The sequence below is a fragment of the Chionomys nivalis genome, chromosome 18, assembly GCF_950005125.1.
Source record: "Chionomys nivalis chromosome 18, mChiNiv1.1, whole genome shotgun sequence".
Lineage (NCBI taxonomy): Eukaryota > Metazoa > Chordata > Mammalia > Rodentia > Cricetidae > Chionomys > Chionomys nivalis.
Window position 1 is genome coordinate 53,789,250 of NC_080103.1, and position 16,661 is coordinate 53,805,910.

At 46.5% G+C, this 16,661-nt stretch overlaps 1 protein-coding gene across 1 annotated transcript in view; it reads left to right on the forward strand.

Annotated features, from left to right (window-relative positions):
• LOC130889369 (uricase) overlaps positions 1 to 15,880 on the forward strand; it is a 33,421-nt gene extending 17,541 nt beyond the window's left edge. Inside the window, exons 5-8 of the mRNA XM_057793008.1 lie at positions 7,994 to 8,177; positions 10,867 to 10,990; positions 12,870 to 12,953; positions 15,648 to 15,880. Of these exons, the coding sequence (XP_057648991.1) occupies positions 7,994 to 8,177; positions 10,867 to 10,990; positions 12,870 to 12,953; positions 15,648 to 15,722 (467 nt within the window). The 3' untranslated portion in view covers positions 15,723 to 15,880. The remainder of the gene's footprint in view (positions 1 to 7,993; positions 8,178 to 10,866; positions 10,991 to 12,869; positions 12,954 to 15,647) is intronic.
• Positions 15,881 to 16,661: the final 781 nt, after the last annotated feature.

The following is a 16,661-nucleotide window of genomic DNA, read 5'->3' on the forward strand; positions in this document are numbered from 1 at the left end:
CTTAGTTTAAGACTTGGGCAGAAGGCTGGTCTGAGAGACAGAGGAAGGAGGTGTCTGGAGAAGGTGGTGTCACGGAAGTAGAAGAGAACCTCATTTTTATTAGGCTAGTTATGAGGGTAGCAAGAAGTACTGCAAAGAGACCGATATGTAACAGCTCAGCACACAGCTTCCTCCTCCACATCTGGTTTGTTGTTGGGCTAGAGGTGATACAACTCAGACAGAATCCTGATAACCGTATTTTGTTACTTCCTATTTGGGGGGGGTCACCTTGGTAATAAATAGCCATTTGGATAAGTAGAGATGTAAAGACACTGAAAGAGAAAAAGAGGCAAGACCCCTCAGACATAAGAACCAGGTCATAAACGGCCCCTAACATTTCCCCTGGCAAGACTCTGACGGTCATGCCTCACTGAGTGTCCAAGCAGAAGATGAAATAGATTTGCTATCTGCTACAGAAAGGTTAAGAAATCTAGGTTAAAAGATAGCAGAAGAGGAATTCGGAGTCGGTAAATATCCTTGGTGATTTCTACAAAGATATTTTCAGGCAGGAGAGTGGTTGCGGAAGGTACCAGTGGCTAAGTCCAGGACGCTACTGATGATTAAGGAAAACCGAGTTCTCTTACCAGCTGCAGGCCGGGAGTCAGGATCTGCCTGAATTCTGATCAGAAGGCCGCCGCCGCTGCCCATGTTCTAATGCTGTGGCTCTCACCACACAGAAGAAAGAGCAGCCTCAGAAGCAGTTCAAGTCTTTTGTCTTTGTAGATGGCAACAGATAATCCTGTGGCAGTCTGCCCAGAAGTTCCAATCGACTGATATCCTGCAGGACTGGCAGAGCTGGAGTAAAGGGACAGCTATGCAGTAAATGAGTTCAAGTCCCCACGTGCACTGGACGCAGCTGTGTGTCCACACAGGGTTCTTCAGGTGAAACTATTTGTACCCATCTCTCTTTTGAGACTAGAGGGGTATGATCTTTTTGTGGGAAAGTCCAATTCCTAATTTGCTCATTATCTAAGTATTAAAATGGAAGAAATTATGGCAGGAATTTCTGTTATAATCATCTTCATAAGCAACACCCAAGGAGAGATGACTCCGTGGCTCAGAACTCCTGATGTACAGGCATGAAGACTTGGTCTAAATCCATAGTGCCCATCACGTGGATGCTTGTGCATGGGACTTCAGTACTTGGAGGGAAAGATGTTCTGATCCCAAGAGATTTCGCTGGTCAGGCAGCCCAGTCAAAATGGAGAGCTTCCAGAGACACCTTGTCTCAAGGCAATTATGTGGAGAATGTTAGAAACAGACACATGACATCCTATTCTGGACGCTGTACACATGTACAGAGGGGCATACACTCACCCACTCACATGCACACACACACACACAAAAACACACACACATACACACACGTCACCACATATTAAAAAGAAAAAAAAAAGAAGCCATGGCCTTGTGTAGGTTTCACTGAGAAAATTATCATTAACTCATATGCTCCAACTTCCCCCGTGAAGGCCAATGTTACAAACCCCTACGGTTTGTGGGCTTGCTAGGATGGTAAGAATCCTCCCTCCCCCAGCACAGGTTCTCAGACACACACTCATCCACATGACTCCAAAGGGATCCTCCCCAAGAGAACTCTGGGCTTCACCTGGTCAACTGCACTCCCTCCTGTTGACCTGAACAGTCTGAGAAGCCTGCTGAGTCTTGGATGCCTTAGATCTGGCGTTGCTGTAAAATTTATTATATTGTTCCTTCTTTTTAGATCCTTTACAGACACCTCATTATGTTGAAAATTTGTGTATTTCAAAGTCTACTGGTTTTATGAGCGAATTTGGAGGAGAGAGAAACTGGTTCACCCATAGGGTCCGAGGCTGCTCTGCTGTTGGTGACTTCCTGTGTCCTGATAGGAGAACTTGGCTCTGCATGCATGAGACATACTGCTTGTTTAGGTGCCATGGAACCTTATGAATGCTTTCTCTCCTAGACCAGGAACTTGGCTGAGCCTGGACATTATTGTGGTGGTTGGGCCACTAATTTGAACTACGTTAGTCCCCAAACCTCTGCAGTATTTGAATTAAAACTCACAATTATTTAAGCATTCAGTGGCTCCCGTTCTGACTCTAACTAAAAAACAACACCAAGCAAAACAACAGCAAAAAAACAAAAACAAAAACAAACAAACAAACAAAACAAACAGTGTACCAGCTAAAGTATAGCTAAATGGAGAAATGGAAGATGAAACAGATTACAAATAAGAGATACTGTATTTTGATAGTGGAAAATGAAAGCCCTCCCATCGACTGATATGAAGGTTACTGGGAGGTAGAGACAAACAATGAATCTGACGGAATCAGAGGCCGGGGACAGATGAGGTAGGTTTAGTGATGAGAAATTAGACAAGGGGTCAAGTGAGAGTCAATCGGAGAGGTAAGCGGGCCAAGTGAGAAGCCACTGAAACACTTGCTTTCATCCTTCGACCGTGGGGTTGAAGTCTTTCTTCCGGTCCTTCCACAGGAGAAGTCCTAAAGTCGCCTTCCTCATCACCCAGCCAAACTAAAGTCAAGTTAGCCCTCTGCTGGTGACGTCCTCTCTTCTGCGGCACCCCAACCCTGCTGGAATTGCACAGCCGGGGTTTTGAAGATTCTTGGGAGAGCAGAAGGCTCTACAGAGGCAAACATTATTTAGTTGATCTTTGCTTTTCCTCAGCCCTTTTCAAGTTTGCGGTTTCATAGTAGAATGATTTAATATAGTTTTAAAATATCTCCCTTTCAGCTATTTTTGTCCATTTTTGGAGGCGTTAACTGTGGAAGCAATTATCTTCTTCATGACAGGAATTTCCCCCCCTCAGATCAGTAAAGCTTTGTGATTTTTGACACCTGATGCGTAGGTAAGGAATTGGGCTTGTTTTCTATTAACTCACAGTGAGTTCCTTTCCCTTAGAGAGCTTAAAGGGTCGGCACATGCTTCTCCGAGAAATAAACCACCATTTGCTGAGTGTGTAGGAGGACACGGGGAGCTGAAGAGATTTTGTTGTAGCCCTTGTGCAACGTGAGCTCTTCTTGTGGTGTCACCCACGACCGAGGCGGGGAAGCGTGGGCTCGTTACGTCCTCTCCTCGGATGGTGCCCAGAGAAGGACACTGCTTCTGGTGGAATTACTTCTTGTGGCTCTAAATCGGGATCCTTTTAGAGTGTGTGTGAGAGTGTATTTTTAGTTGATGGCCCCATGAATTTGAAAGCCCCAGGTTTTTCCCAGTGCTCAGTGGGCTGGGGCACTGCCAACAGAGAAGATAAAATAAGCGCTCTGATTTCATCCAGCATGTCTAACATGGGCCAAGGAGGAAAGATTCTTTCAAACCTCAAAAAGGGTAGTTTTTGTTGATGGTGTTCACCCAGTGGTGGAGGGTATTGAAGGAAATGGCTTCCGCTCTGACCAAACTGGGAGCAGTTCATTGTCCATGAGAACAGAAGACGTCTATTCTGTAGGAATCCGATGCCAAACCACATTTGAAAATGCAAGGGCATTCTCTGTTTCCAGAATCTGCTAAGAAAAGAAACCATTTCAAGGTAGCTAGCCAGGGCTGTCCCAGGGCTAGTGGAACAAGAATGGAGGTCTTTGCTTTCAGAGTCCAGGGAGCCTGTAGGGTACAGGACTTAGACAGGTGGTTAACACTGGCGTGGAAAAGCCAGTGGTGAAAAGACCGCCGTGTTGCCTTTCACAGTGTGTTTTGTACACAGGGGATGCTCTGTGGGGCCTGTGCTTTACCTGAGGCACATGTCAACTCAAGCCCAAGGATGGCTGCTGTCTCCATTTCACAGATGAGAAAATTAAGACAGGGAGAGGTGAAGTGCTTCCTCCAGGGGCACAGTTTTCATGCAGAGGGAGAGTGGCGTGGTAGGGAGTCTCTGCGACTGAATGTAGGGAATTTGAATGCCAAGACTGGGGATTCTAGACATGCAATACCACCCTGCACACAACCCAGCACCACCCTTTTCTGAGTAAGATTATGGGAGGAGCCAAAGTAGATGCCGGGGATGAAAGGTAGCTGCCCTGGAAGATAGGGAGAGTGACCATTTTAGTCCATCTCTCCCTTCACCTCTTCATCCTCTTTCAAAGGCTTCTACTATTTGTTTTTGCTCCGGGCCGCCATATTCTGCTTCATTTCTTTGAGTTTCTCAGAGGAGTGGCCGTGGGATGCAGTCTGAATATTTGTAATGACTGGAGTCATTCTTTCATGGAAACTCACAGGAAATTTATCCTTTGAAAGATTTATCTCTTTATCCTTTTAAAATTACGGATACTGTAGGTGTCTGTGTTGAGCATATACACACACACGAGCGCAGGTACCCACTGAGGCCAGAAGCATCAAACCCTTCCGGAGCTGGAGTTAGAGGTAGTTGTGAGCCAACCACATGGGGGCTGGGAACTGAACTTGGGTCCTCTGCTGGGGCAATATCTTTCTTAGCGGCCAAGCCATCTCTGTAGTCCCTGTAAAAGTTTAAGGGATAAAAATCCTATCAAGATGCAAGGAGTCATTTCAGAAAGTGATGCTTTAACATTCAGTGGATGACGGAGATGCTTTTCAGAGGCAGAGGCCCCCAAAGCCTCTGTGGATGGGAGCAGGGTACCCTCTGGTCTCCTGGGAAACCCGCTTGAAGTACTGAAAGGAGGCAAAGAGAGCTTCCGGAAGGAGAAACACAGCACAGGTGGAGAATGAGCTGGGGGGAGGGATAAAAACACGGAATCTCATGGCATGCTGCTGAATTTAAACCTCCGCTCTGCCCACTTCTCGCTGTGTGACAGTGAGTGCAGAAACGGAAGTCTCCTGCATAGAAACGTTTACTCTGTAGGCTTCTGAGGACACAGTGAGAAATCACCTTGGGAAGGCATCAACCAAAAGCTTAGAAACTGGACGGGCTGGGCCAAAGTCGAGGCCTTTTTCCTCTCCTTTGCTACCTGGAGTGTGAGAAATGGAGGATGTAGGGAAGGCTCACGGCAACACTGGAGGAAGTCCACTGTCCAGACGAGAAAGAGAGTCCATTGTTGTGTTCTCGCTCCTTGACGCAGGTGAGGTTCTCCAGGGTTTGAGGCAGACAAACTGCAGTAAAACACTGTCTCTGGGGGACCAGCGTCTTTATAGGTGGAGAATCTGGGCTGAGGATGCAGTGTGGGGGTGGAGTACCTGCCTACCATGCAAAAGACCCTGAGCGCTTCAGTACCAAGAACCAAAGTAAAAGAACAAAAAAAAAAAAAAAAAAAAAATTAAATCAGACAAACCTGGGCAGCTTAAGGCGCAGCTTCCTCTTGGTCTGTCTTCAAGGACAGCATCCGATCAGAACTTGTAAAAGTTAAAGTTTTCTGTCATGCCGGTTTATCCTAGGACACACTATACAGAACGCTCTATTTAATCAGAACATCGGAGGGAGAATCAGCTGATCTACCACTAATCTTCCGACCATTGCTTCCTGATGGCAGGACGCGTGCAGCTTTGAAAATATCAGGATAGGCAGTGCTTATCTGGCTCCGGAGTGAGTCACAGCAACTGAAGCCACACAGGTGGTAAGGAAAACCAGGGTGGTTTTGGAGAGCTTTGTTGTTATCTCTGACCTTTCTTGCTATATAACTCCAGTTGTAGCTCAGGCTGGCTTCTAACTTGTGGCAATTGTCCTGTCTCAGCCTTCCAAGCATTGAAATTATAGACGTGGGGCTTCTAGACCTGGCCCTTAGGTCTTGATTGTGGACTATGAATTTTCTTCTCCCTTTACTAAGAACATATCGTGATGGACAGGCCATGAAGGATAGCTATCTGTCAGGACCAACTTAGAGACTGAAAAGAAGTAGCTTTAAGAATCATGCTATGGAGCCGGGCGGTGGTGGCGCACGCCTTTAATCCCAGCACTAGGGAGACAGAGGCAGGCGGATCTCTGTGAGTTTGAGGCCAGCCTGGTCTACAAGAGCTAGTTCCAGGACAGGCTCCAAAGCCACAGAGAAACCCTGTCTAGAAAAAAACAAAATAAATAAATAAATATAAGCATGCTATGGGACTTTAGGGGTTTTCAAATGCTCCCTAAATATCCTCTGTCCTCACCAGCCTATACACACAAATAAAGTCATGCTGGTGTTCACTATGGATTTTTGTGGTGCTGCAGATTTCTCAGTAATGAACTTTCAGGTGTCCATCCAAACTCCCTCACCTTCTGAGAGCTTGCTCAGGAAGAAGTCTGCTCTGCCTGGCTTCTATTGCCAGCCATGACTTCTCCTGGGAGGAAATCTTCTTCCTTCCCAGTGTATCAGTGCCATGTTCTATCTAGGTCCCACTACACGGCTAGGCCTACAGTTCTTTTCTATATGTAGAGATGAAGAATGGCCCCTCCCTTACTCTGTGCAAAGCCTCTGTCATCTGGGTCCTTGCATGGCTTAAATGCATTCGTGAGAACCCAAGGTTAGTCACTGTGGCATTAAGGAAAAGGAATCCAAGGCTTCCTCTGGGTGTAGTTTGACCAGGAGCAAGCCCAGATCTGTATTCTCTACTTCTCTCTCCTCGTCTCTTCTGTCTGTTGTATAAATCTGAATCTGTGCCTGCCTGCCTGCCTGCCTTGTCAACCCTGCTGACCATGAGTCCCTAACAAAGGGCTTTTACTCTGTGTTTATTGATGAGCTGGAAAGAATGGCATGGGGAGGGGATGAAGGATGTTTTTCAGAAATCTTCAACAGAGTTCTGGAAGGAATGAGGCTCTACTGACCCCAGCTGACCCAGACAACAATCAGTGTTATCGAGCCGTATCTGTGTGCTGCGCTCACTCTTTATGGCTGATTGCTATTTCATAGGGCTGCTTTTGCTCTATTTACTATTTTCAGCAAGTGAGAGTTATAACACACATCGATTGCTCTCTGCTCAGGGCGTGGGTCCAGTTTCAGATTAAAGTTATACATCAGCCTAGGTTGTAAAAGTTGATTACCTGGGAAATCCAAGGCGAATAAGGTTAGTTGTTATAGGTTGTTACACTGTTTTTGTGAAAAGCAGTTAACAAACAGGCTGAGTACCCAGTAGGACAGCAGTCTTAAGTCTTGAGTGACATCAATGTGCATTCTGCACTCTGGCTATGATGATGTCCAGCAAAAGTTCCAGTCTCTTAGAAGGCCCAAGATGCTTCTGTAATAGGATACTGCCACAGGTCCTGAGCTAGCACTACTTGGCACACAGTAAGGAGCATCTTCCAAAGGTGCCTATCACCTCCCACCACTCTGTTCCCTTTGAGGGAAGGTGGCAAACCATCCCTTTCATCATTTTTATCCTTTCTCCAACCCCTGATACCCATGAAGCAGCTTCAGCCTAAAGCCAGAAGTCTCCATGGGTATCAACTGATATCAATGGATATCATTGACTATACAGGTCAATGCCTGCATCAGCAACCTTATTTTTCCACTCTTTGATCTCAGTCAGGTCCACACTATTGCTCACTCCTAAAGCTGTCTGGTCTTGGCTGAGCTTATATCCACCAGGGCATCAAGTGTTCTCAGGGTGTAGTGAAGCCTGTCGCCAGGCACTGTAGATCAACCAGAGGACACATTGCAGGAAAGAGATCTCAGTGGCAGAGAGAAGACAAACTCCTGAGGATCCCACCAACTCATGTCAGAGCCACTAACATTGGAATGGCATGCACCTTGTGATTTGTAAGGTGATTTGGCTAAGATGTCCTCACAGGTCCCTAGGAGGAAGCCAGCCCAACATGGATGGGTATATCCTTGGATCTTCTCTTTTCCTCGGGCAGGAGAGGGCAGAGAGCCTGGAAATCCATAGAGAAGGAATCCCAGGACACGAGAAGATGGAGGCACAGGGTGTGTGTTTCTACAGCCAGGATCTTCACAGCTGCTGTAGTTATCGGTAGAGACACCGTTCTGCTGTAGTTATCGGTAGAGACACCGTTCTGCTGTAGTTATTGGTAGAGACACCGTTCTGCTGATGCTCACCCTCCCTCCCCTTCTGTCTGAAACAGGACCTCCAGTCATCTGCTCTGGGATCAAAGACCTCAAGGTCTTGAAAACAACCCAGTCGGGATTTGAAGGATTCATCAAGGACCAGTTTACCACGCTCCCCGAGGTGAAGGACCGATGTTTTGCCACTCAAGTCTACTGCAAGTGGCGCTACCAGAGAAGGGACGTGGACTTTGAGGCTACGTGGTATGAGAAGCCAGCACTGGGAGCTAGGACTGGGCCAGGTTATTGGAGTCTTGGATCAAAGAAGAAACTTAGCAGCTAGTCAACTCAACTTCCTAGTTCTTCCAGAACCCCACCCCCACCTCTGTGTGTGTGTGTGTGTGTGTGTGTGAAGTGTATATGCACTTGTATGCATGTGCATGTGGAGGCCAGACAACAACTTGAGGTGGCTTTTCCCAGGAGTTATTCACCTTGGTGTTTGTGACAGTCTCTTACAGGACCTCGGACTTGCTTCTTAGGCTAGGGTTGCTGGCTAGCCCAGGATCTTTCTGTGTTCTCCTCAGGGCTGGGGTTAAGCATGCAGCATAATTTGCAGCTTTTAATGTGGGTGCTGGAGATGGAACTTAGATCCCTACGCTTACATGGCAAGCTATCTTCCCAGGCTCTCTTTTTCAGATTGTATCAGTGGCTCTCAGTCATTAGTGTGCTGTGGAATTACTCAAGACATTGTTAGAATAAAGGTCACTGGGCTCACTCCTGGGCCCCTGGGAGAATTTGCATTGCTAACAACATCCCAAGTGACATTTCTACTGCTGTGCTCCGTCAATGAAGATGACATCTAGCCTTCCAGCAATACAGAAGCCCTGACCTAAGCTTTCAATCCCTTCCAGCTTGCCAGAGACTTTCTTGGTTTCAATACTGAAACTTGTATGTCCCAGGAAACCCCTTGGTTTTGGGGAAATGGTGACAATTGGAGGCTAAGCTCCAAGTTCTCTGATATTCCTGTGTTGTGTTAATGGGGTTGAGGAGAGAGCTCATTCAGTAAAGCATTTGTACAGCAAGCATGGGGATCTGCATCCGAGCATCAGAACTTACACATAAAAGGCTGGCTTCAAGGTGTGTTGTAATCCAGTGGTGGGGAGATGGAGCCAGGCGCTTTCATGAAGTTCGCGGGACATCCAGCCTGACTGAATAAGTGGCAAATTCCAGGTAAATATCAAAGACCTGGTCTTAAAGGAAAAAAAATGGTGAGCATCTGACAAAGGCACCTGAGGCTGACCTCTGGGCTCCATATGGATGCTTACATGTATGCATGCGTCTGCACACATAGATATGCACACAGACACACACACAGACACACACATGAACACACAGGTACACAGACACACACACAGACACACACAAACACACAGAGACACACAGAGACACACACAGAGACACACACAGGCACACACACAGGTACACACACAGACACACACACAGACACACACATGCACACACAGGTACACAGACACACACACAGGTACACACACAAACACACAGAGACACACAGACACACACACAGACACACACAGACACACACATGCACACAGACACACACACAGTCTCTCACACACAGGCACACAGACACACACACAGTCTCACACACACAGGCACACAGACACACACACAGTCTCACACACACAGGCACACAGACAGACAGACACACAGGCACACATACACACACATACACACAGGCACACAGACACAGGCACACAGACAGACACACACAAACACACAGAGACACACACAGACACACACAGACATACACAGGCACACAGACACACAGACAGTCTCATACACACAGGCACACAGACACAGACACACATGCAGGCATACAAACACACACACAAACACACAGAGACACACACAGCCTCACATACACAGGCACACAGATACACACACATAAACACACAGAGACATACACAGGCACACAGACACACACACAGGCACACAGACACACACAGAATAAATAATGCTTGAACCATGTAAAGGTATGAGTTTTATGCTGTCTCTGACAAGGAACTGTAGGCTTCTGAACACTCAGATCCCATTTCTTTGCTGAAACGCTAATCCTTAGACACTTCTACCCTGAGATGAGCTGGAATCTGTTCCTTCTGCACAGAGCATCCTCCCACTGGAGTTTTTATCTGCTCTTTTTATTATGTGACAGGCTTTTAAGTGCTCGAAGAAGAGCTTCACCCTAGTCCTCTTTTCACCCTAGTGCTCTCCCTGGGTAGCTGGAGCCTTCTGTATTGATGCTGAGAAGATCCTCAGATTGAAGCGGCCAAGCAGGGCAGAGCTCCAGGCTTCCCACTAAAGACAAAGGACTCAGAGGAGACGGTTTAAGTTGTGAGCTCAGAGTCATCATCTCTAAATGGGGGATAATCACATCACCCCTCAACTGCATTAGAGATTCGTGGATTTTAATCACATAGGTGTTTGGCTTACAGGATGACACTAAGACCCCTGAGCCAATAGTTCAAGGATACAGCCCTGCAAAGCAGGGAGAGGCTGTGAGTTTGGGTGTGTGTTCCTTCATACACAGTCTGCATACATGGTAGATGATTGATGCTGAAATGCTATTTGGCGTTGGTATCACTCTGTGAGAACAGTTAGGTGTTTAGTGTGTGTGTGTGTGTGTGTGTGTGTGTGTGGAGAGAGAGAGAGAGAGAGAGGGAGAGAGAGAGAGAGAGAGAGAGAGAACAAGAGGGAGATGTGAAGTGAATTTTGCTTATTTTCATTTTGGCATTACAGGAAAATAATCTTTTCTAAAACCATCCATTCATGGTTTTTGGGTACTTCTACTTTGGGTTTTCTACTTCTTGGCTTTATAATACATTCCTAACAGATTCATCCAGCTCCTCCAGTCTTCTCCCATTCTGTGTTCTAGGGGCACTGTCCGGGACATCATCCTGCAGAAATTTGCTGGGCCCTACGACAAAGGCGAATACTCACCTTCTGTGCAGAAGACACTCTATGACATACAAGTGCTGTCCCTGAACCAGGTTCCTGAGGTATGCTTTGTCACTCACCCTTCTGAGGACGGAGAGAAACTGTGTCTCCTGTCAGCTCTAAGGAAGAGTGGAGTGTTAAAATAGGAAAGTGGAAGACACATGAGAAGTGACATCTGTTGTTGTTCAAAAGCTTGTTATAGCAAGTGAGAAGAGCAGAAAATGGAAAAATCTGTTCAGCCTAAAAACACAGGCCGCTGCCACAGGGCTTCAGGTCTGCTGAAAATTCTTTGAGCTTCCTCAGCCTACCGCAGACTTAAACTTCAAATTCAGGCCACTTCCATGCCTTGAGGGAGAGATAACTAGACAGAGGTTATACGTTTCAATGTATGAATGATAGATGTAGAGAGATTTACTCCATCCTTCCATTCTTCCTTCCTTCCTTCCTTCCTTCCTTCCTTCCACCCACCCATCCATCTATCCACCCACCCACCCACCCATCCATCTATCCACCCACCCACCCACCCATCCATCTATCCACCCACACATCTATCTATCTATCTATCTATCTATCTATCTATCTATCTATCTATTGATATTTCTGGACATTGTGCCTGTAGCAGGACTCAAGGGATACAAGGATAAGCTAGACATTTTCCCTACACTCTAAAAATCCATCATTAATTGAACAAAGAAAACAAGGAAATTTAAAAATGTATTGGCAATAGTCTATTATGGACATACAGGAGAAGAGAGTCTAACTCAGGTATAAGGGGCAGCAGCAGACAGATTTTCTAGAAGGAGAGGGGTGTGCTAAGTCTTCAGAAACAAGCAAGAGTAATCTGGGTTTATACTCAAGGGTGCAGGAGCAGCAGCCCAAATGCGGAGACAGGAGATAGCACAACATAGACATTTTCTGTCAAGGGCCAGCCATCTGTGGCATGTTAGGAAGGAAGTATTTTCCTGTGTGCAGGCATATGGTGGCAATGAGTCAAGAGGACATTTCTAGTCTTATTTATAGTCTGTGCTTTATTTGGAGAGCCACCGAAGGTCACTGGGTTGTTACAGCAAAGTGCAGTACAGCCGGATTTGCATTCTAGAGTCATCACTGGTAGCAGTATGATAGAAAGCATGACAGACCACAGGCCAGGAGTCCTGTGGAATCAAGTTATAGAAGTACGGCCAAGGTCATGTGAAATGAAGGGAAAGAAGCCTCGCCTGGACCAGAGGGACTTCTCTACCTTGCCTAGCACTGCAGCAATCCTTCACACTTTCTGCTGCCTGTTCTGGGCAGAGCTGGAAAAGCCAAGGCAGCAAGCTCTTCAGGGGCTCACGGCTGCCCCAGGATTTTTTACCCAATAGCCCAGAGGCTTGGGCACATCTCTCCTATAGACCCACTTTGTCCTTGGAGGATTCTGCCACTGGGGTGCATATTCTTAGGGACCAGAGAAATGGATGTGGCTTGTCGTACCAGGAGAATATCCATCCGTATGATCAAGGAGAGAAGATAGTTTGGCCCAAGGCCTGGGGCTAGCTTTTCCCAAGTCCTGGCACAGTACCACAAAGGGTCGGAATTTTAAATCACAACCTGAGCTTATAGGCTTAGCAAAAGTATTTTTGTAAATTAGAAAAGCAGAGTTTACTGAACCTATGTCATGTATATGGGTTTGCAGTTTTCCACTTATCCTAGGGCCTATCAATGTTATGGATAATCCTGGGAGCCTGAGCTTTTCCGAGTCTTTATACTGAGGGGAGAAGAATAGGCCTGCCACCTGTCTCATAAGAAGACTGGCGGGGGACGGTGATACAGTGATGGGCATCAGAGGAGCATGGGAGAGTGCCTAAAAGATACAACCGTGGTCACAGGAAGATGAGCGAGGAAGACGGAGGAAGGGAGGGACTCTGCAGTGCCGGGCATAACTCGTGCTCTCGTGGATTCCAGATAGAGGAGATGGAAATCAGCCTCCCGAACATCCACTACTTTAACATCGACATGTCCAAAATGGGACTGATCAACAAGGAAGAGGTAAGAGGGCTTTCAAAACGCCGGAAGCATATTTCTGCCTCATCTCCATTCAGTATCACCGCCTAAAACCTGTAGCAGCTGCTGGCTGTGGGGAGTATTTATAGCCGGCACTGACTAGAACCCTCTTCAGCGCCGGGTCTTTCAGGGCCCGAGGCTGAGCACTCTAGAAGTGGATGAGTGATTATAGAGGAGAGATGTAAGCTGCAGGAGGAACAACGAGAAGGAACAGAGTGTGCCCAAGGAAACAGCTCTGAGATCTCCTTGGGAAGTGGCATGGAAGGTCGCAGCTGCTTTATTCTTCCACCAGGCGATGAGGAGAGGGCAAGATTGTATTTTCATTCTCTTTTATCGTGCCCACCTTTTGATCAAATAGCCAATTCGGGAGCACACAATACACTTGGGAGAGATGAAAGTGTGTTTGTGCTACAGATGGCAAGACTAAGAAATTCGTGTTTTTCAAAGGGAACCTTTGTTTCAGGAAATACACCGCTCTGGCTTCTTTTTAGCCGACAATCAGATTGTCCAATGAGGCAGCCAGGAGCTTTGATTGGTGGCCTTTTTGGTCACTTTCTGGGAGATCAGAACTGACCCTGCGCCATGGACATTTTAAGTGATTGGCACTTTGAGCCATCGGCAGCATCATTTTGGGGAACTGTGTTTACTGTATATGCGGGGGTAGCGAAGAGACCGTCCCTGCTGATGAACCCCACATGCGTGGACGCACAAGGTTAACAGAAGAGGAGCTCTTACACTCTGGGACTTCTGACCCAGGAGCCTTTCAACCCCTCTGACCAGACACCTGATTTCTCTTTTGCAAACAGTGTTGGTGGGTTCCGCTGGCTCTGCACCATCAGCCACGGTGGATGCTTGCCCGGGCGCTGGAAAACAAGCATGGGCTTATGTACCTTATAAAAAATGATTGAGGGCCCAGGATGGCAGGAGAGGGAAAGTCTGGCCCCAAGTTCATTGAGCTGAAAGGACAGGCAGCTCTATTTACCTTAAGGAAGGGAAAGATGGCAATGAGCCTCATTTGTGAACGAGGACAGAACACTTTTTAGTGTGATTACTCGCTGAAAGGCAGGGATAGGAAACAGTCTGGACCATGTCTGCCAGAGGAAAACAATGAGTTTCAAACAGAAAAGGATCTGACGAATGACTCCCAGTGAAGTCGAGAGGGTTTCTGAGGGGTCCCCTGAGCCTTAGGACCGTATGCATCCCCTCCAGAACTGGACATGGATGAGTCTTTGTGGAGGGGTTCGAAGTTGCAGGGAGGAATATAAAAAGAAGCTGCAGAAGATGACCCTTCCTAGATCCCAGAAGGGCCGGAAAATAGGAAGCCCTGAGTTCTCTGTAATAATAATAATAATAATAATAATAATAATAATAATAATAATAATAATAATAATAAACAACCTGTGCTTGAGCAGTGTCCTCACACTGAGGGGGATGGCTTTAGTCACCCAGCTGTCTGGATCGTTTAGCAGTACACTGCCAGCCCTGTGGCCCTCAGGTGATCTGCAGAGAATGGCTGCTTTAGAGCTATGACCAATGATATCCAAAGTGAGTCATCTAAAAAGGTCAAATTTGTTCATTGCCTTTTAAATAGCAGGACTGTATAGTGCATTTAGAACTATCTATATCATAATGGCTAACACACAAACAAAATGTTTCTTGGGGGCAGGTGAAGTGGCTTGGTTAGTAAACCATTTGCTTAGTAAGCATGGGGACCCAAGCTTCGTCCCCCAGCACCCATGTAAACAGCCACGTGCTGTAACATGTGTCAGCTGTAACAGGTGTCAGCTGTAACATGTGTCAGCTGTGACATGTGTCAGCTGTAACATGCGTCAGCTGTGACGTGTCAGCTGTAACACGTGTCAGCTGTGACACGTGTCAGCTGTAATACATGTCAGCTGTGACACGCGTCAGCTGTGACATGTGTCAGCTGTGACATGTGTCAGCTGTAACAGGTGTCAGCTGTGACATGTGTCAGCTGTGACATGTGTCAGCTGTAACATGCGTCAGCTGTGACGTGTCAGCTGTAACACGTGTCAGCTGTAATACATGTCAGCTGTGACACGCGTCAGCTGTGACGTGTCAGCTGTGACATGCGTCAGTAACTACAGCACCGAGGAAGTGGGGGCCGTAGGACCCCTGGAGCTCACTGGCCAGCCAGCCTTGCTAAACTGATGAGCTCTCAGTGAGAGATGCTGTCTCAAAAAACAAGGTGGAGGTCTGGAAGATGGCTTGGCAGGAAAAACACTGGATACACAAGCCCTGGTGACCTGAGTTAGAACCCTGGGACCCATATAAAGGTACAAGAGAGATGCAACTACACAAAATGTCCCTCTGATCCCCACAAGAGTAGTTTGACACACACAACCTCCTTCCCAGTTCTCTCACAAACATACACACACACACACACAAACAAATACATGAATATCATACACATATACACATTTATACATACACGATAGCCCAAACAACACAGAACACTCTCAAAGTTCCTATATTTTACGAAACATCAACTCATCGACTATTGAAGGAAAACCTGGCACTGCTGGACTTGAGGTAATTTTACTGCCCAGTACACAGTTTCATCCATGACAACTGGTAACATCCTTGCTTTAATACTGGATCTTAGAAAAGAGAATGCTGTCCTCAACTCCCTGAAGTTTCCCTGTGGTTTCTTTACAGGTTTTGCTGCCACTCGACAATCCCTACGGCAAAATTACTGGGACAGTCAAGAGGAAGCTGTCTTCAAGGCTGTGACATTACGGATCCAGTCGGTTGTGATGCTGGAGATCACTGTGTGCTGACCTACAAGAAAATTCAACTAAGGACTGATTGCTTTCTTCTGTGTGAAACAATTCTTTCTTTGTTCCTAGTTAAACAAGGCATTTTGTGGATCTCCGTATTCCAGGTACAGCATGCTCCATGGCTGTGGCAAGTTTCCTGAAAACTCTCTGGGCAGTGTTGGAAGAATCACAGTGATAATTATCCTTTCTGCTCTTTGGTCTGTCTGCCTTAGAATCGGTCTTTAGAATCAGATCACTAATAAAGTAATCGTGAAACAGTGGTGGCGCCACCTTGATTGACCAGAACACAAGCTCGGGGAGCAAACGCTGTTGTCAGCCTACTGAGAAGTCTGGGTAGTGCAGAAAATATAACACAGTCACGTGAGAAGACACTATGGTGACTTCAACTGACTGAATGTTTGTGGTCTTAAGAACTCTGGCATGCAGACAGAATGAAGCTCCTACCCTAGCTGAGGAGGTCCTGGCTTTCATTTGCTGCTGGAAGAGGGACATTAAACTTTGTTTAAGGGTGTGGCACCTACTATGTCAATAGGGCAGTTTCCGTGCCTAGAAGTAGTCAGATAAACCCAAACTGGCCCCAATGAGAGAAAGGGAAAGAGAGAGAGCGAGAGAGCGAGGGAGCGAGAGAGCGAGAGAGCGAGAGAGAGAGAGCGCATGAAGTTTGGTGAGTGAGGAAGACCTGGGATTCTGAAATGAATTTGGATGGGAGATGAATATGATCAAAATATATTGTATAAAATTCTCAAATAATTAATAAAAGCATTATTGAAAATAAAAATTATGCTTTTAAGTTCCTCTACCATTTAGCATAAATAAAGACAAGAACATTTCTGCAGTCTTAAAAAAAACCTCTGGTATATATTATTGATGATTTACTTCTGGCCTAATAATG